The sequence below is a fragment of the Bombina bombina genome, chromosome 3 (assembly GCF_027579735.1).
Source record: "Bombina bombina isolate aBomBom1 chromosome 3, aBomBom1.pri, whole genome shotgun sequence".
Classification (NCBI taxonomy): domain Eukaryota; kingdom Metazoa; phylum Chordata; class Amphibia; order Anura; family Bombinatoridae; genus Bombina; species Bombina bombina.
In genome coordinates this window covers 966,197,905-966,219,041 of record NC_069501.1, presented here as the reverse complement: position 1 = coordinate 966,219,041, position 21,137 = coordinate 966,197,905, and the positions used below count along the sequence as shown (strand labels likewise).

The 21,137-nt window shown below is 39.0% G+C and overlaps 1 protein-coding gene across 4 annotated transcripts in view; it reads left to right on the top strand.

The window, feature by feature from the left end:
- Positions 1 to 21,137, top strand: part of RCBTB2 (RCC1 and BTB domain containing protein 2) — a 193,244-nt gene that overhangs the window by 98,389 nt on the left and 73,718 nt on the right. For all 4 annotated transcript variants that reach the window (XM_053708022.1, XM_053708025.1, XM_053708023.1 and 1 more), the window contains exons 9-10: positions 12,493 to 12,683; positions 13,748 to 13,874. In XM_053708022.1, the coding sequence (XP_053563997.1) occupies positions 12,493 to 12,683; positions 13,748 to 13,874 (318 nt within the window). The remainder of the gene's footprint in view (positions 1 to 12,492; positions 12,684 to 13,747; positions 13,875 to 21,137) is intronic.

Sequence of the window (21,137 nt, the reverse complement as noted above, 5' to 3'; positions counted from 1 at the left end):
TCTCATTACTGCACTTATCTTGTCAGAGATTATGTCTGACATGGAGCAGGAAGCTGTTCAGATTAATTCTTGTCTGTTGTGTCTGGATGCTTAAATTGCAGCACCTATGCAATTTTGTTCCTCATGTGTCAAGAAAGCCCTACAGGGAAAAGAAAGATTTTTCAATGTTGAGCCTAATGTCTCTCAGGATGATACTGTTCAGGTTTTACCACAGCCTTCTCCTGTATGTTCCCAAGCCTCTATGGCGTCACATACAGTGCCCTGTGGTTCCTCTCTGGCTCCCAGTGGGGTCTTTTTGAAAGCTGAAATTGCAGCGCAGGTATCCTCAGCGGTATCTGCTACTTTAGCTGCCATTCCCAGATTTCAGGGAACGCGCAAGAGGAAAATTAAAGATTCAGATAGTAAGGTATCTGTTCCAAGTTCTGATTCTCAAGTTTCTCTTTCTCATAGATCTGAAGAAGAGGATGAGTCGCTCTCTCAGGGTGAAATTTCAGATTCGGACAGTATAATCCCTTCTTCTACCTCTGAAGTGGTTTCCTTCAGACTTAAGCTTGAACACCTTTGTGTACTGTTAAAGGAGGTTTTAGCTACCTTAGATGACTCTGATACCCCTGTCGTCACTCCTAAAAAATCCAGTAAACTTGATAGTTTCTTTGATGTTCCTTTATCTCTTGAAGTTCTTCCTGTGCCAGACCGTGCTAGGGAGATTATATCTCTGGAATGGGAGAAGCCAGGAGTGGCCTTTTCCCAGTTTCCTGTCTTTAAGAAGATGTTTCCTGCGGAGGATTCTATTAAAGATCCTTGGTGTACGGTGCCCAAGGTTGAAGGGGCCATTTCTACTCTGGCCAAGAGAACTACTATTTCTATTGAGGATAGTTGTTCCTTCAAGGACCCCATGGACAAAAAGATGGAGGCTTATTTGAAAAGATTTATGTGCATTTAGGTATCCAATGGCAACCAGTGGTGTGTATTGCCACGGTAACTAGTGCGGCATCCTATTGGTTCTACACATTATCTGAATCCCTTACGGTAGAGACGTCTCTAGACAAAATCCAAGATAGGATTAAGGCTCTTAAGCTTGCCAATTCCTTTATTGCAGATGTTGTTCTGCAGTTTCTTAGACTGGGAGCTAAAGCTTCTAGTTTTGCAGTTCTAGCCAGAAGGGCTTTATGGCTGAAATCCTGGTCTGCAGATGTTTCCTCTAAGGTCAAGCTTCTGGCGATCCCTTACAAGGGAAAGACCTTGTTTGGACCTGGCTTAGCAGAAATAAATTCTGATATCACAGGTGGGAAGGGGTCTTTTCTTCCTCAAGATAAGAAGCATAGACCTAAGGGACGTCAGAGTAATTTTCATTCCATTCGGAATTTCAGAGGAAAGCCTTCCCCTTCTTCCAAACAGGACCAGCCCAAGTCGTCTTGGAAACCCAATCAGTCTTGGAACAAGGGTAAGCAATCTAAGAAGCCCACATCTGACTCTAAATCAGCATGAAGGGTTTGCCCCTGATCCGGGCTCGGATCAAGTAGGGGGCAGACTTTCGCAGTTTTATCAAGCTTGGATGTGAGATGTCCCAGATCCCTTGGCTGTGGACATAGTATCTCAGGGTTGCAAACTGAAATTCAAGAGAGAGGCGTTCTTGAAATGTGTGCAGGACCTCTCCTCCCTGGGAGTGATTGTTCCAGTTCCATTACCAGAACAGGGTCTATGGTTTTACTCCAACCTATTTGTGGTTCCCAAAAAAGAAGGAACCTTCCATCCCATTCTAGACTTGAAATGTCTAAACAAATTTCTCAGAGTTCTATCCTTCAAGATGGAGACTATTCATACTATTCTTCCTTTAGTGCAAGAGGGTCAATTCATGACGACCATATATCTAAAGGATGCGTACCCTCATGTTCCCATTCACAGGGACCATCACAAATTTCTGAGATTTGCCTTCCTAGACAAACATTTCCAGTTTTTGGCTCTTCCGTTTGGCCTTGCAACAGCAAGGAATTGCTGTGGCTCCCTATCTGGACGACATATTGGTTCAAGCGCCATCTTTTCAGCAAGCAAAATCTCACACAGAGATATTGTCTTTTCTTCGTTCTCATGGATGGAACATGAATTTGGAAAAGAGCTCCCTGGTTTCAGCTACAAGGGTCGTCTTCTTAGGGACAATAATAGATTCCATTCTGATGAAAAATTTTCTGACGGAGGTCAGAAGAGCAAAGATTTTTTCCTCTTGCCTGTCTCTACAATGGAATAGAGATTATGCGAATCTGTCTCAGAGGATAGATCTAGATCAGTCAAAAAGAGACTCTCTTCCGTGGTGGATCTCTCAGGAACATCAGCCTTATCCTATTTTTTATGCTGATAAGGCGGTTCTTCGTACTAAGTTAGGTTTTCTTCCTAAGGTTGTTTCTACTAAGAATATTAATCAGGAGATTGTTGTTCCATCTCTATGCCCTAAGCCTTCTTCTTACAAAGAACATCTGTTGCACAATTTGGATACTCTATCTGGAGGCGACTAAGGATTTTCGCCAATCTTCTGCTCTTTTTATCTGATTCTATACTTTCTTTTTGGTTGCGAAGTGTGATTCGTTTTGACTATGAGACTGCTGGTAAGCAACCTTCTGAGAGAATTACGGCTCATTCCAACAGAGTTGTTTCTTCTTCTTGGGCCTTTAAAAATGAAGCTTCCATGGAACAAATTTGCAAGTTGGTCTTCTTTGCATACTTTTTCCAAATTTTGCAAATTTGATACTTTTTCCTCGGCCGAGGCTGTTTTTGGGAGGAAGGTTCTTCAAGCGGTTGTGCATTCTATTTAGGCCTGCCTGGTTTTTGTCCCTCCCTATTCATCTGTGTCCTTTAGCTTGGGTATTGGTTTCCAACAGTAATTAGATGAACCCGTGGACTCACTATATCTTAGGAAGAAAACAAAATTTATGCTTACCTGATAAATTTATTTCTTCCAGATATGGTGAGTCCGCGGACTCACCATTTTGTTTTCAAGACAGTTGGTTTTAACTAAACCTCAGACACCTCCGCACCTTGTGTTATTCCTTTTCTCCATTTCCTTTTGGTCGAATGACTGAGGATTATGGATAAGGGAGTGATACTTAACAGTTTTTACTGTGATACTCTTTGCTGGCCAGGAGTGATAGTCCCAACAGTAATTAGATTAACCCGTGGACTCTCCATATCTGGAAGAAATACATTTATCAGGTAAGCATAATTTTTTTTTTTCCCCATGCCATATGACTGCAAAGCTGATTGGATAAGAGGTAAAAACATCACCTCAAATAAGAAAAGGAATTTGAAGAGGATGGCTTGACGGGGAATAATAAAACAATAAATTAGAAGAAAAGAAAAGATTGTGCACATCTTGGAGGTAGATCTGTGGCGGTTGTGTAAATATAATATTCTTCATGAACTACAATTACTTTTAAAACAAGATTATTATTATTATTATTATTATTATATATTGCTGGGTACAGAGAGAGAGGTATACAAACACACAGATTTCTGATAAGATACAAATACATAACAGACTAAACAACTAATATTGGAAGAGCAGACCCTGCTCCGAAGAGCTTACAGTTTACTAGACCATCAGGATATCAGCCTCTGATCAGTAAAGAACACAAAATGATAATCAATGAGCCATTATCCCAAAAGTAGCAACTTGTTAAACAGACTCAGGTGTAATTAGTGTGCCAATATAAAGCTGTTCTCAGGGTGACTGACCTAAAAGTTGTAGGGCAGCAAGACGGGGAAAAAATTATCCCAGTGCTATCTACCTTAAATGAATCAAAGAAAATAGATACGGAGTTAAGTGGATCCCCTACAATAAGCAAAAGTATAAAATATATCAGATCCCATAGTGCGAAAAATAACAAACATAACCTGAATAAGCTAAAAACAGACCTTTCTGGAATATATAGTAACCTCCTGCCTAGTATGGCAAAAACAATTCTAATAAACTGTGCAATTAATGAAACATCATACCAGCACAAACCACACACGTTATAGTTCCAAAGAAGAAACAAAAAATGTTGAATCTCTGAAACTCAATGTTCCAATATCCGGCACTGAACTTCATGTAAAACCGTAGAATACATTTATCAGCAGAAATATACTTAGCAGGCCATAGTGAATGCAACAACCTGTCCAGAGTCAAGCTTTTTTTCTAGATGATTCCCTTTCTACTTAGGGAGATTGCCAGAGTGTGCAGAGAGCTCTCTCCCAGGGCATTGTTTTGTAGAAGGAGCTCCAGAAATCAAATGTTTTAGTCCTGTAATTCAAAGCCTCCCAAGCAGTGCAGGCTTCAGTGTTTGCCATTACTAACAGAGTCACATTACCAATCGAAAAGAATAAAAATATGACATCTCCGTTTTCTATTATATACTCTCCATTGTAAAAAGTGGGGGGGAATCACTTTTGGACCCCAAACAAACTTTTATCTCAAAGAAAGGAGAGTTGAGGTTATATTGAGCTATAATATAGGTATGTGGTTAATTATATAGTATAGTGGGGCCACTTTTGGACCCTTATTATAAAGGTAAAATTAAGGCAAAGCTTATTATTCAGCGGGTAAGCACCACTTAAAATAGTGTGACATGAGTTAGAGTAGCTTATTGAGCAGTCCATATTTGTAGGTGCTGGGGAGGTAAACTTCTCTTAAAAGAATTTGTAGTTTTATAATTTTTGTGCTTGCTTATTGCCCAAAGCCACAGTTACAGAAAAGCAGACCAGACATATATAGAAGTAGTGCAAAGCATAGGCTATATTCTTGGGGTAACATATATAAATATAGACTTTCTAATAATACCCAGTAAGAAGCGTGAGGCTGTGTACTCTAGCAGGACACTAGTTAAGAATTATGAATAGGAGCCCACAGACGACGTATGTGGCTTTAAAAATTATAATAGACTGAAGGTGATCAGTGTGTGACGGGTTTATCTATTGTTTCTCTTTCATAACTTGTATTCTACCCCTATGTTTTTTAGATAAAGAGCCAAGTATACAAAATACAAATATAATGTTGTAGTTGTCCTACATGAAACCCCAAAAATGTATTTCATGATTCAGATAGAAAATACAATTTATTTATTTTTTAAATCAAAGATTTTTATTAGGGTATTTAGCAAAATCGTGTTCATACACAAACAAGAAAACAAGTTATTTCAAACTGAACATATCTAAAAGCAGTAGTAAATCATGATATACATTTTAAAAGACATGAATACCCTACCGTCTGACTAGCATACCTCAGGTAAATATATTGCAAGATTTACATTGATACCCTATCGGTTTATTCTTTTATGATAAGATACTATAGTACCTCTTTATCGTGATATTCTATCCAGTAGAGTGATATTACAAACAGACATATGTGGAATTATAAACACTGATGAGAGATACATTTAGATAAAGTAAACATGGGGTAGATATATAATATAAAAAAGAGTGATTAATATTGGTTTTTCGAGATTTAGACATATTAAAATTGAGAGGTTCCAACAATTAACAAATTAGAACACCAATTTCCTCTTGTGACATAGAGGGTAACTCTTATACCTAAAGAGGTGTGTAATATGAACAAGGTGAATTAGTGTTATGGAGCGGATTAATACCGCTGAAGGATTCACCAGGCTGGGTGAATATTTGAAATAAAATAATATTACCCCTCAGGAACTCTCATTAACCTGGAGGGGGGGGGGAGGTAGTGGAAATATATACTGTGCAGGACAATTACCAATATTTCTCTAAAATGACAACAGATATAAATATTTTATACATATCAGACAATCTATCAAACCCTATGACCTTTAAAATAGGGTTATATAGGTGATCTCAGGTAGAGAATGTTGAAAGTAATCTAAAGATGGACCCCTTCCAGAGCTTTAACTGTCAGTTACAAAAACACTCCTGTATGATGCAATACTCAAGTGGAGGAGTGACACCTACAACTAAAGTTAAGAGCTGAAATTATCAATATATATGATAGGGTAGAATAGAAGATCCAGTGTTAGCGTCTCTCTACATGATATCAAAGTCTGAATATAGAAGGGAATAAGTATGGGTTTGTCCACCTAATTTAAACATGACTGCAAGGCTTATCTATAAATAATCTTAATCAAAAAGTGTTAACATACATTTAGTCTGTTAAAAAAAATAGTGTTATGTCCCAGAGGCTTATCTACGCACCACCCCAAAGTATATTAAAGGAGAGTAAGTGTGTCACCTCGGCCGCCGGCGACACATCACTACCATAAGTAACATGGGATGGGGTGCACTATAAGGGAATACTTCTAGTAAGATACATACAATATGCAAACAAAAGGACCTTACATAAAAAAAACTAGGGATACTCTCGTTATAAATAAGTGCAGGTATATACAAAAATAATATATTGGAAATGTAAACTCCCTATTCCTTCGCTCATATATAAATTAGCTATGTATAGAACTGAATATAAACACACTGAACCTATGTACTTTGACAGAGAAAGCCTTAAAACATATTTAATCATTGCAAAATGACAGTATCTGGTGTATAGACATATTTACTTTCAGGTCTTTTTCTGTGTCACTTGCCGGCGACTCCTCCTCTCCTATGCCTCTGTCTGTTGGAGTACCTCAAGGATCTGTTCTGGGTCCTCTACTCTTCTCCATCTATACTTCTTCGCTAGGTAAACTAATCAATAGTTATGGTTTCAAATATCACCTCTATGCTGATGACACCCAGATCTACCTTTCCACCCCTGCTCTCTCTCCCTCTGTCCTCTCTCATGTCAGCAACTGCTTATCTGGTATTTCTTCCTGGATGGCCTCTCACCACCTAAAGATTAACATGTCCAAGACTGAGCTCCTTCTTATCCCCCCCTCAAGCTCTACGCCGACTTCTGACTTCTCTATCCCTGTTGACGGCATCACCATTTCCCCGTCGCCCCAAGTCCGCTGCCTCGGAGTCGCACTTGACTCAAACTTATCCTTCATCCCCCATATCCAATTGCTTTCTACATCCTGCCGCAATCATCTACGCAATATTTCTAAAATTCGCCCTTTTCTGAGCGCTGACACAACAAAGCAAATAATCCACTCCCTTGTTATCTCCCGACTTGACTACTGCAACAACCTACTCGCTGGCCTTCCTCTTTCCCGCCTCTCCCCCCTTCAATCCATCCTAAATGCCTCTGCCAGGCTGATCCACCTTTCCCGTCGAACTGTATCTGCTGCACCTCTCTGTGAGTCCCTTCATTGGCTCCCCATTCACAGCAGAATTAAATTAAAAATTCTCACCCTTACATACAAAGCTCTCACCAACGCCGCTCCTCTCTACCTATCCTCTCTAATACACAAGTATACTCCAGCCCGTCCACTAAGATCCAACAATGACCTGCTCCTTGCATCCGCAACTATCACCTCCTCTCATGCTAGACTGCAGGACTTCTGTCATGCAGCACCTACCCTCTGGAACACTCTCCCTCGTGCTGTCAGGCTTTGCCCTAATCTTTCTTCCTTTAAATGCTCCCTGAAGACTTTTCTGTTCAGAGAAGCCTAACACCCAACTCAATAATAAATTAATTTCACTTACCTAACATTTTCCTCATCTAACTCTGTATTAACATCTTTCTCAATCTTGCAGTCCTCACCTCCTGTTTCTCAACCTCCTACCCTTCTAGATTGTAAGTTCCCATGGGAATAGGGCCCTCAATCCCTCCTGTATGTGTTTGTAAATTTTGTCCTGTATCTTACAAGTCTTGTATTGTTTTATTTAAATGAATTGTATCCATGGACAGCGCTGCGGAATATGTTGGCGCTTAATAAATAAAGTATAATAATAATAATAATAACAACAGAATAACTTTGGGCTGCAATGAAGTGGATAATGCAAGGTGACTATGAAAGTCTGCTAAAAGTAACATCTGTGATATGTGAGTCTCTTACAGGGGACCAAGGATTGTATAAGTATAGGAGCAGGCAATGATGGAAACCAAAAGTTATTGCTGATAAATCTGCATCGTATATCCTATAAGGAACAGTCATTTGACTATGAATCAGCCGAAGCTCTCTCAGACAATCCTGTACTCCCAGCACTGCTAATAGTATCTCACCCAATTCCAGCTGGAACTACAGTAAGTTCCTCTGTAGTAGGATATAAGGGCTGAAAGTTGAAATGTAGGGCTACCGCTTCTGCCAATTTAGCCTCCGGTCTCTCAGGTATGCTGCGGCATGTTGGAGGTGGCTTTCTCTGCTTAATGGTAGTAGCAAGTCTCTTCTCAGGGTGTAGGCGATGCGACGTATGGTCTAATGGCTGCGACAGCACTTCCTTCTGTAATGGCCGTTCCGGAGTTTCTGCAGTACTCACGGTAGCCGTTGTATGATCAGCTGGCAGCATGCTGTATTGGCCTTGCGATAGGTAAGGTATATCTTTATCGCCAGTACTACATAGTGGTAATTGGCGACGTGTTTTCGAGGAATCTGCCGGCGAGAAATCTTTCCATGTGCCTCCAGTGGCGTTTCTGGCCTCTCCTCTCATTGCCGAACTAAGTGTGTCTGAAAGATCGGTAAAGCGGTTTGCAATCTGCTGATCCAGACCTTGTAATAAAATATAGAGCAGTTCCGGAGTCTCTTCCATGTTGAGGACAAATTCAGGCTTAGATCTGCAGGCAAATGATAGCGGAGGTAGGCCCAAGCATCTCAACACTCGCAGTATATCAGCTCTCCACAATATGGGCACCAAACACAGAGTTAGCACCACAGATTAACTCATGCATAGTGTCTTTCCCTTATGAGTCAGCTAATAAATGTCTACATATAAATTTAGCTCATTCCGTTTCTGTAAATAGTGACTTTAATTAGATATGGCCTAGGAGCTCAGGGTACGCACGTCTGATCATCCTGGCTGTTGGCTCCGCCCCCGAAAATACAATTGTAAACAACTTTCTAATTTACTTCTATTATCTAATCTGTTTCATTCTCTTGGTATCATTTGTTGAAGGAGCAGCAATGCACTAATGGTTTCTAATTGAACACATGAGTGAGCCAATCAAAATCAATATATATATGAAGCCACCTATGAACAGCTAGAACCTAGGTTCTCTGCTGCCCCTGAGCTTGCCTAGATAAACCTTTCAGTAAAGGATAGCAAAAGAAGGAAGCTTATTAAATAATAGAAGTAAATTGGAAAGTTGTTTAAAATTGTATTCTCAATCTGAATCATGAAAGAAATGTTTTGGGTGTCATGTCCCTTTTAAGGACATATGGATCATAAGCATCAGTAAAACCAAGGTTGGGCTGTCAGAATCATACAATATTCAAATGTTTGCAACACTTGCACTTTTACAACGTAAACTACATATCATAAGTATAGATTCAAGCTTTCTATGATATAGGACGTCGTATAGGTATTTATATGTACCCTTGAGGTGAATATATCCCCTCTGGTCCTTAGGGTAGTAGAGGAGGGACTAGATTATCAGTGATACCTTGGGACTGGTATTTTTTAGCATTAATTACCATATATAACAGACATATACTGCAAACAATACATTAAATTAATAATTACCCTGTTCTAGGTCCACTATGGTCTTAGTCACCCCTATAGTATTAATATAGACAAAGTTTTACTAGTTGTGAGACCAATGTGAAATATATTAATCTCTACATAGCCCCACATAAACATTGTGGCCATACGGGGAAACCAGAGTAAAATACAGTGATGGTGTGTGGGAAACCAGAACCTGTGAAAGGCATTAGAAACAGACCATTGATGGTGAAATAGCTAACTTTAACATCAGAAGTGTAAACTATAAAGTGAGTTAAACATTAGAGGTTAGGAATACAGCTCAAGGTGCAATCCCCTTCTCATCTGTTATTAGAGAAGCCTTATCCTATGCCGTATTGAGTCATATGGTCTTGAGAGTTTATTTGTTTCCACGATAAGCCTGTCCACGGTTTACATGGTAGGGCCTTTAGTTTAGGAGTGTTCCCAAACAATGTGGTGACAGCACTGTCCGAAAGTTCTATACGCAGGGACCACAACTCTAACAGAGATTCATACAAGAGGGTTACGATGTAGATTGCTTTCTCCGGATGCATATCTTCCTTGTGCCACAAATTATCAGAGGACTCCAATGGCTCCAGCACTGAGCCACAGGCGGCTCCCAGACAACCCTCCAGGGGGCCGGCTGTATCCCCCTGAAGAGCCGCCGAAGACAGGATTCCCTCTACAGCCCAGGGACAGCATGCGAATGAAGGTTCAGAAGTCGGACCGGAACTTGCATTTTGCAACATGGTAGTCGGCTCCCGCTGGTTGTCCACAGGAATCTGGATGGTCTAGATAGCTCACTAATGCGGGTAAGGAAACTGACCTCCCTGGTGAAATATGCCGAAGGAACTACTCATAGAATAAAAGATGTGTGTTAAAACTTATATCCTCCTAACATGGAAATCCACAGCTGATCAGCGTGTAACCTTTGCAGTAGAGGAATAGCAACTCACCTGTAGCAGTCCTCAAATGCAATCTTAAAGTGGTAACATGTTATGTATATCCCTATAAATATCTTCATATACAAATCTGCAGGTCATAATATTTCTCATTAGTGGAAGTATCAGTATTCATTTCTATCAAACATAAAATAACTTAAAAACATATAAAACATACAAATCACAACCATATTGATATAACATTACAAATCATATAGCAATGTTATAGAAATGTCATATAAACATAGTATGATTCAGTTTGTGCATAAATAATCTGTACACTCTTGCACATGAAAATGGTGAATTTTCCTTTAAAAGAAAGATAACTGTTTGTAAATCGAAGTACTACCACAAAAAGAGATTAATCATAAAGGGTAAAAAAGAGTATGTTTATATAAACAGGCCAAAGATAAGTATGTTTTTATATATACTATAACAATCCACTTGTCCCCACATACAGAGTATTAGCCATTTATATCCAATTATAACATAAATCAATTTATATTTATCTAATTTACAAGAAAATATTAAAATCAAATTCCATATTTATTATCATAATTTATTTGTATAGAGACTGTTAGGAAACAGCATAGTATAAATCAATTTTGCTTCTGTCCTAAGAAGTCTGTTATTAAAGTCCCCTCCTCCAATCTTTATCTTCTTTACAGATAGCCACATGTTTAAAATCGATTAAGGCATTCTCTAAAGTGAACTAACACATAGATGCTCCCTGATATGGACACAATAGCGAAACTAGTAGCGCCTGAAAACATAGGGAAACTGTTCATACTAGGCAATTAGTAAAGCATAGAAAGCTGCTTTATCAAAGTCAAGGGGGGGTTGGTGGATAGCTTGTTTAGATGAAGGCCGGATCCATTACTGGGTCGCCACTGTACGCATCCATTTAAAATAAAAAATCTTTCTTAAGACATGGTGAGTCCACGGATCAACAATTACTGTTGGGAATATCACTCCTGGCCAGCAGGAGGAGGCAAAGAGCACCACAGCAAAGCTTTTAAGTATTACTTCCCTTATCACAACCCCCAGTCATTCTCTTTGCCTTCAGTGCACATATGAGACTGTTGGACAGCAGCCTCCTGAAAGAATCACAGCTCATTCCACTAGGGCTGTTTCTTCTTCTTGGGCCTTCAAGAATGAGGCCTCTGTGGAACAGATTTGCAAGGCTGCGACTTGGTCCTCTTTGCACAATTTTTCCAAATTCTATAAATTGCCTTCTGTTTAGGTTACCTGTCTTGTCCCTCCCTAATCATCTGTGTACTCTAGCTTGGGTATTGATTCCCAACAGTAATTGATGATCCGCGGACTCACCGTGTCTTAAGAAAGAAAACAAAATTTATGCTTACCTGATAAATTTATTTATTTCTTGACACGGTGAGTCCACGGCCCTCCCTGTTTTTCAGACAGTTTTTTTTTATATAAACCTCAGGCAAATCTGCACCTTGCGTTATTTCCTTTCTCTCCTTTTTCTTCGGTCGAATGACTGGGGGTTGTGGGAAGGGAAGGGATACTTAACAGCTTTGCTGTGGTGCTCTTTGCCTCCTCCTGCTGGCCAGGAGTGATATTCCCAACAGTAATTGATGACCCGTGGACTCACCGTGTGAAGAAATAAATACATTTATCAGGTAAGCATAAATTTTGGTTTTTTAGGGCTGAAATCTTTCACAATTAGTTTAATCTGTGTAGCAAATTCTGTAGACATCAAAATTATATTGTATAATCATAGATGACAAGTCTGTTGAGCAATAAGCAGTGGGTTTATCATGTAAAATAAAAATAAACTGCTGCAACCTGGAAGCATCCCCAGTCTGATAATGTTTAGGTTTCATATTAGCCTCTTTATTTGAAAATTTCATACAGAAAACTTGCTAGTGGAAAGTATTTCTTATTTTCTGTACTTAATGATTTTTTTCTTTTTAAGACTAATTGTTATGACTGGTCTATCTGTATCTATCTGCTTGCTTTTTTATATAAATATATATTGGTTTTATGTGTATTACAGAGTGGTGGAGATTGCCGCCTGCCACTCATCTCATACATCTGCTGCTAAATCCCAGAGTGGTCAGATTTACATGTGGGGCCAGTGCCGAGGACAGTCTGTCATCCAACCACACCTCACCAACTTCACCTGTACAGATGATGTGTTTGCCTGCTTTTCTACACCTGCCATAATGTGGCGCCTCCTATCTGTTGGTGAGATGAGTCAAATAAATAGCTATGGGCCAGATTACAAGTGGAGCACAAAATATTGCTTTCGCTAAAGCGATATTTGGACTCCACTTTGTAATACCAGCGCACGCAAATGTGCACTGGTATTACAAGTAAGGTGCAATGCGAGGTTGCATTCACATTGCACGGAAGCATTGCGCTCACAAGAGTGCGGTTCCATAGGCTCCAATGGGAGCCTCTTTCTGATGCTGTCATACACTGCACAGAACCTAGCGCAGCAAAGGGGGTAAGTAGCGCAGCAATTTTAATTATATATATATATATATATATATATATATACTTGTATACATATATATTTATGTGTTAATATGTGTATATACACATATTAACACAAACTTATATATGTATATAAGCATATACATATATATTTACAGGGAACACACAGTTCCCATAGACCGCAATATAAAGGCACTTTTTTATTGTGTTTTTTTTTTTCTTCTAGCGCCCCACACCTGCCACTTTTAACCCCTTAAAACTGCCTAGTGCCGTACTGTTTTATGAGGAAAAAAGCTTCTTTTTTTTCCCCATAAAATTTTTTTTGAGGGCATTTGGGGCACTTTTAGAAAATTAACTAGAGATCTGATCTCTTGTTAATTTTCTGAGCACTAATTGCTACCGCAAGCTCGCAGTAGCATTAACCAGCCACTTGTAATGGCTGGTTATTTATCGTGTGCCCACAAACGGGCAAATTTGCCCATTTGCGGGTGTGCGATAAATTAGCGATCCACTTGTAATCTTAGCCCTATATTGGTGTTTTTTATGTTTGGTGTAATAAAATGTATTGATGGTTTCTAGATATGTTTTTTTTCATTGTTCGTTAAAATTTAAGGGGTGTGTTATTTGTAATGATCTAGTTTAAGTTAAATACTAATATATATAGATATTGTTATATTAAATGTGTATGTCTATGGATTGTTCCTAGTAAATATATTCTCAAATGAAAACATTTGTAAAAATGTATAATGTAGATATAGAGAACTAGCGCAGAAGCACCACATTAACCTTCTACATAACTTATTTCCATGTAGAGCCAGATGACCACTTAACTGTAGCGGAGTCACTGAAAAAGGAATTTGACAATCCCAATACAGCAGACTTAAAGTTTTTAGTGGATGACAAATATATATATGTGCACAAAGTTCTTCTTCAAATTAGGTAAGATAACTTTTTAGTGATGTATGAAAATAAACTTATACAGAAGCAAATTAATTTCTGAAAAGTATGCTACAGGCTTTATATATTTATAGATTTTCTTTTTGTTCTACTTTCTGGCTACTAGATTAACACGTTACATTATAAAGGCTCTGATTGTATTGTGCCTCTTTTTCTATATTTTTCTTTCATAAGGTGGTGAGAGTCCATGAGTCATTACTACTGGGATTCAACGCCTTGCCACTAGGAGGAGGTAAAGAGTTTCAAAACTCCAAGAGCACACAATCCCTCACACCTCTCTTGTATGCCAGTCTTATCTTTGCCTTCACAGGAGGAAGACGAAGAATTGAGATGCTCCAGATTCTTTGCTTAGAATGGTACTCAGACTGATTTGATTTCCATTTCCCCCTCAGAGAGTTGAAGAGAGGGAAGATTGGAGTATTGGGTAGTGACACAATTACTCTTGGGAGTTAGTTACAAGCCTGCCCGGGGGGGGGGGGGGGAGTCCCTTACCATCCTCCTTGTGGGTCGTCTATATACTCTACACATAAATCCTCTGCTGTGATGTGCTCAGCACTGGATGGGCTATCTACTGGAAGCAGTCTTTTCTGCAGTTGGTAAGCACAGTGTATTGGACAATCACAGCTTCTACCCCAGAGCAAACATTGCCTGAGGCCAGGCTGTGATTGGAGGAAGCCGGTTTCGTCATTGCTGATGTAGGAAGAGACGAGCTTCTTGTATGCAAACTTTCATGAATGAACGTGCCCCTGTTTTTAATATTAGTTTTAAAAACCGGGGACTCATTCGTGAAAGTTTACCTTCACTTTAAGTGTATATTTTGCAAACTTGTGCCTGTTTTTCCTCCAGCTCAACTTTGCTACTTTTGCTTGGACCACCTAATGCATTCCAACCAGTCAGATGCTGATATTACCTCAAAGGAATCTGCCCTCCCTTTGTCTGTACTGCACTGGGGAATTCTTTAGATGTTGCTCCAGGATTTAAATATTTTGTGTGCTCAATTGTTTCAGAGATGTTGGCAGCCATACCACTTCCAAGTAAGCACAAAAGAGTCTGAAAAACAACCTTCAGTTGGTTTATCTGCTAACTCTGAATCTCTAAGGATCAGTTAAACAGTTACTTTCAGACTCAGATTCTAACACCCCAAATCTATCTTCTGAAGGTGAAGTAGTTTCTAAAGATTATAAATCAGTTGTTGATCAGGATACAGAATCATCCTCTTTTATGTTCAAACTGGTACATATTTTACTAATGGAGGTTATGTACTTTATGAGTTTAAGACCCTAAGTCTTCTGAGGAAAAATCAGTTAATCTAAATACTAGGGATGCACCGAAATTTTGGCCACAGAAACGTTTCGGCCGAAAATGGCATTTTTGGTTATTTCGGTTTTCGGTCTTTTAGCCTTTTATTTTCGGCAAAATTATTGTGTAACATATTTCAAATATGATGCCAGCCTAGAGCTGCAGTTTGAGTTCATTACTTGACTTGCTGTTTTGCATATAAAGATGGTTTTCTAGGACTATACTTTATTTGGATAATTGGTAAAAAAAAACCCAAAAAAACATTTAAATCTGATTCTGTTGTACAGAACAAAATAAAGAATAATACTAGCAATGCACCAAAATGTGGTCCGCCGATAATGTGCAATTCCAATTTCAGACCAAACAGGACCAAAATGGCTAAAAATGTACAGCCCTCCCCTGTTCTATTGAGTTACATGTCTATCCTTAGCATAAGGTGAGCAGCACAGCACTGGCATGGTACACAGAGCACACACATAAGTACCATGACATGATGATATTTGAAACAAGCAGTGCCCTTTTTTTTTTTTTTTTTTTTTTTTTTTAAGAAGGAAACCAAAGTTCTGAATACAGTATTAAAAGGAGGATAAGTTTATAAACACTTGATATAATCAGACACAGCCCTAAGCGCACACAGTAAATATGTATAAGCCTTATATACAGTGCTCATACATCAGCTTCATGTGCGTAGACATTCTATTCGCCTGAGGCAAATATGCGTGCACACTATATATGCATAAGCCCCAAGCTCACACACAGTTGGTACAAATTAGCACTCACCAGACAGTGTATACAAAAAAGCACAGTAACTTTCTATAACCACTTTGCACATAAGGTCGTAGCTAAGTCCGGTGGTCCTGGTGATAGGTGACAGGCAGACTCCATTTGGGGCTCCGGACATATAATATTACGGGTCAGTGTGAGTCCCGAACCAGGAACTAGGCGGAGATATGATGAGAGACGATCAGGTGCAGCCACGCCCATCGCATGGATAACTACACCCAAAAACAAAACACATGTCCATCTCGTATTGTTGTCTGGCTATAACCACGCTATCCCTTGTAGAGCTCCACCAGTTTCCCTGCAGATCACGCCCTACAGTACAAGTGACCACGCCCATTTGTTGGAGCTTTCCCGCCTACAAGCTTTCTCAGTTACACACACACTGTAGTTAAAAAAGAAAAAAAATGTAATTTTCGGTTTTCGGCCAGGGGCATCCTAAATTTTCGGAATCGGTTTCGGTCCAGAATTTTCATTTCGGTGCATCCCTACTAAATACACTACTATTCCTTTAGAGGATAGTAAATCTTTAAAAAATATGCTATAGTTAGAAAATTACAAAATCACAGAAGAGCATTTATACAAGTGGGTTACATATTTAAACCAGATATCAGTTTTGCTTTTGTGACAGCGGCTGCAACTCTTTGGTGTGACAATCCTTTTTTTTAACAGATCTCAGAAGATTCTATAGATACAATTATCAAATATGTTGGAAACTTCTTAGGTCAGCAAAAACTTTTATTTGTGATGATATTGTTGACATAATTAAAATGAATGCCAAAAATATGGCTTTATCAGATTTGACTAGAATAGCTTTTGTTTGGGCCTGGTCTATATGCCATAATTTCTACTGTGACTGGAGGTAATTTAGATTTTCTTTTTCTAGATAGAAAGTCTAATGGAAATAACAGAGCTAGTAGTCGTTTTTTTTTTGTTCTTTTCACCAATCTAGGAATCAAAGGTCCTCCTCCTTTTCACAAAAATAAGATTCTTTCAGTCCTTCTGGAAGTCCAACCTCAATTGGAACAAGGCCAAAAAAAAGCCTTCCTCCTTTACAAAGGCAGCATGAAAGTGAGGCCCCGATTCAGATTCCTTTTTGGTAGGGGGCAGATTATGCCTTTTTTGGAGGGCCAGGTCTCAGTCTGTTCAAGATCCTTGGGTTCTAATCATAGTGTCTCACAGATACAGAATGCGTTTCAGATCAAAGCCTCCCAGGGAACGGTTCCTTCTACCCATGTTCCAAAGGACCCTTTGAAGACAAGCCTTTTTTCAATGTATTCAGGATCTAGTACTCATGGGAGTAATAGTTCCAGTTCCTATGTCAGAACAAGGCTAGAGTTTTCTTATTCCAACCTGTTTATTGTTCCCAAAAAAGTGGGAACTTTCAGGCCTATTCTGAATTTGAAAACTTTAACTAAGTTTCTCAGGATTCCTACCATCAAAATGGAAACAATTCTTATGATTCTACACCTTGTACAACAGGGAAATATATGTCCATAATAGATTTGAAGGATGTTTTCCTTCAAATTCATGTCCACAAGGATCATCACCAGTTTCTAAGGTTTACCTTCCAGTACAAACATTCTCAGTTTGTTGCTATGCCATTTGGTCTGGCTATTGATCCAAGAATTTTCACAAAGGTTCTGGGAACTGTCTTGTCTGTAATAAGAGCTCAGGGTATTTCAGTGGCTGCATACCTATACGATATTTTGGTACAAGCTCCATCTTTACCTTTATCAAAATCCCATACCAACAGTCTTTTGTTATTTCTTCTCAAACATGGCTGGAGAATCAATATTTGAAAGATACCTCTTTCTCCTCAGACAAGAGTCTCTTTCCTAGCTATCACTATAGACTCCATAACAATGAGATTTTCTTTAACAGATCAAAGGAAATTAATGTTACAGACAACATGAGCAAGACTTCAGTCAGTTTCCAGAGGATAGGTAAATAGGAGCGCCAAAGGCTCAAGTATGCAATCAGGGATGATTTGTGACAGTTGTATTACAGAGTGATAAATACCAAAATAGTGAAAGTTAACAAATTTATTGAAACTTAAAAATTAGCAGAATTCTGATAGGTGTTTCTACCAGATAGGATATAAAAACAATGAGCTATGGATAATGAACAATAAAATAAATGAACAATGTGAAAGCCAATGTATAAAAAATAGCTTGCCTGGCTAATGATATAGGTAGTATCACATATAAAAGAAACAGAAAAAAGGAAAATGAAAAGAGGATATAGTTAAATATCTGTGCTTAAAGGGCCATTATACACTCAAAAAATATAGGCGATTTAAATTAAGCACCAAAAGAAGATAAAGTTTATAATTGACATGTGTTAGCAATATTGCTGCTAACTCTCCTAAAAATGATTATAAAGTTTCTAATCTCAGTGCATGAGAATACGAACGTAATCTCCACTAGCTTTAGAGCAAGGCTTTTTCTACACTCCCTATCTAGTGTCCTTTACAGCCAGCCCCCATGCTGGGGCTGTCTGTGTAATAGATAAGCCTGTCACAAATCCCCTCACCTCTCAGCCGTTTCTTCCTGACTGTTTACACTGGCTGGGCACGATCTCACTCCCCACTCTGTCCTCCCGGTAAGCATTCAGTAGACACAACTGGAATATTCCACTCACTACTCTGTGAAACATGATCCTGAGATGTTTTACAGAGCTGTGTGTTAAAATATTCAGAGTGCCGTAGTGATGACAAAGAGGGAGTCGGATATATGCACAGTTGCACTGTTTTTTTTATATGGGCAGATGTATTTTACATGTATATCAGCTGAGCCTGAGAGATGTAGAGCATTTAATTGTAACACTAACAAACTGCACATGAGCTAAATCACAGGGATTCTACCACAGCAGTGTCACAGTTTTATCTGCACCTCTGCAACATCCAGAGCTCCGCCCCCAGCTTTACAGCTACAATATGAATATTTATGAGAAGGCAGGAGAGTGGGAGTAGCTGGGGGCGGAGCTCTGGATGTTGCCGAGGTGCAAATAAAACTGAGACACTGCTGGGGTAGAATCCCTGTGATTTATCTCATGTGCAGTTTGTTAGTGTTACAATTAAATTCTCTACATCTCTCAGGCTCAGCTGATATACATGTAAAATACATCTCAGGATCATGTTTCACAGAGCTGTGAATATTCCAGTTGTGTCTATTGAATGCTTACCGGGAGGACAGAGTGGGGAGTGAGATCGTGCCCAGCCAGTGTAAACAGTCAGGAAGAAACGGCTGAGAGGTGAGGGGATTTGTGACAGGCTTATCTATTACACAGACAGCCCCAGCATGGGGGCTGGCTGTAAAGGACACTAGATAGGGAGTGTAGAAAAAGCCTTGCTCTAAAGCTAGTGGAGATTACGTTCGTATTCTCATGCACTGAGAAGATTAGAAACTTTATAATCATTTTTAGGAGAGTTAGCAGCAAAATTGCTAACACATGTCAATTATAAACTTTATCTTCTTTTGGTGCTTAATTTAAATCGCCTATATTTTTTGAGTGTATAATGGCCCTTTAAGTCCTCAAATGAATGTTCTTAATCTCCTGGGGATCAGTGTAAAAAATGACTAAATTACATATTAAAGTGAAAAAGTAAAAAATAAAAATTCAAATGGAAAAGCGTCTGAATTTTTTTTTTATCCAAAATAAATCCTTATAGTTAGATCATATGGTGTAGAGAAAGTTCTATTTCAGTGATATCCTGGGAGTGTCACAATATTGTTACTTGAACCTTTGGTGCTCCTATTTACCTATCCTCTGTTGTACAAAATTTTGTGATCTTGTTAGGAGATCTACAAATTGTGAGCTTGTATGTTATACCAGGCGCAGTCTACTAAATTACTGAAGTAATAACTAAAGTCAGTTTCCATCCCTACAGTAGCCGTATGCATGGAAGGCTAATTGCTGATGGTTGCAGCATCAGATGTAATTCCATTTGCTCGGTTTCACATGAGACCTCTTCAACTTTGCATGTTAAGTCAATGATGCCACGACTATACCCTGATTTTTCAAAGAATACTTTCTTTCATGTAATTAGCAAGAGTCCATGAGCTAGTGACGTATGGGATATACATTCCTACCAGGAGGGGCAAAGTTTCCCAAACCTCAAAATGCCTATAAATACACCCCTCACCACACCCACAAATCAGTTTTACAAACTTTGCCTCCTATGGAGGTGGTGAAGTAAGTTTGTGCTAGATTCTATGTTGATATGCGCTCCGCAGCAGGTTGGAGCCCGGTTTTCCTCTCAGCGTGCAGTGAATGTCAGAGGGATGTGAGGAGAGTATTGCCTATTTGAATTCAATGATCTCCTTCTACGGGGTCTATTTCATAGGTTCTCTGTTATCGGTCGTAGAGATTCATCTCTTACCTCCCTTTTCAGATCGACGATATACTCTTATATATACCATTACCTCTACTGATTCTCGTTTCAGTACTGGTTTGGCTTTCTACTACATGTAGATGAGTGTCCTGGGGTAAGTAAGTCTTATTTTCTGTGACACTCTAAGCTATGGTTGGGCACTTTTGTATAAAGTTCTAAATATATGTATTCAAACATTTATTTGCCTTGACTCAGGATATTCAACGTTCCTTATTTCAGACAGTCAGTTTCATATTTGGGATAATGCATTTGAATAAATCAATTTTTTTCTTACCTTAAAATTTGACTTTTTTTCCTGTGGGCTGTTAGGCTCGCGGGGGCTGAAAATGCTTCATTTTATTGCGTCATTCTTGGCGCAGACTTTTTTGGCGCAAAAACTTTTTTCTGTTTCCGGCGTCATACGTGTCGCCGGAAGTTGCGTCATTTTTGACGTTTTTTTTGCGCCAAAAGTGTCGGCGTTCCGGATGTGGCGTCATTTTTGGCGCCAAAAGCATTTAGGCGCCAAATAATGTGGGCGTCTTTTTTGGCGCTAAAAAATATGGGCGTCACTTTTGTCTCCACATTATTTAAGTCTCATTATTTATTGCTTCTGGTTGCTAGAAGCTTGTTCACTGGCATTTTTTCCCATTCCTGAAACTGTCATTTAAGGAATTTGATCAATTTTGCTTTATATGTTGTTTTTTCTATTACATATTGCAAGATGTCCCAGATTGACACTGAGTCAGAAGATACTTCTGGAAAAACGCTGCCTGGTGCTGGATCTACCAAAG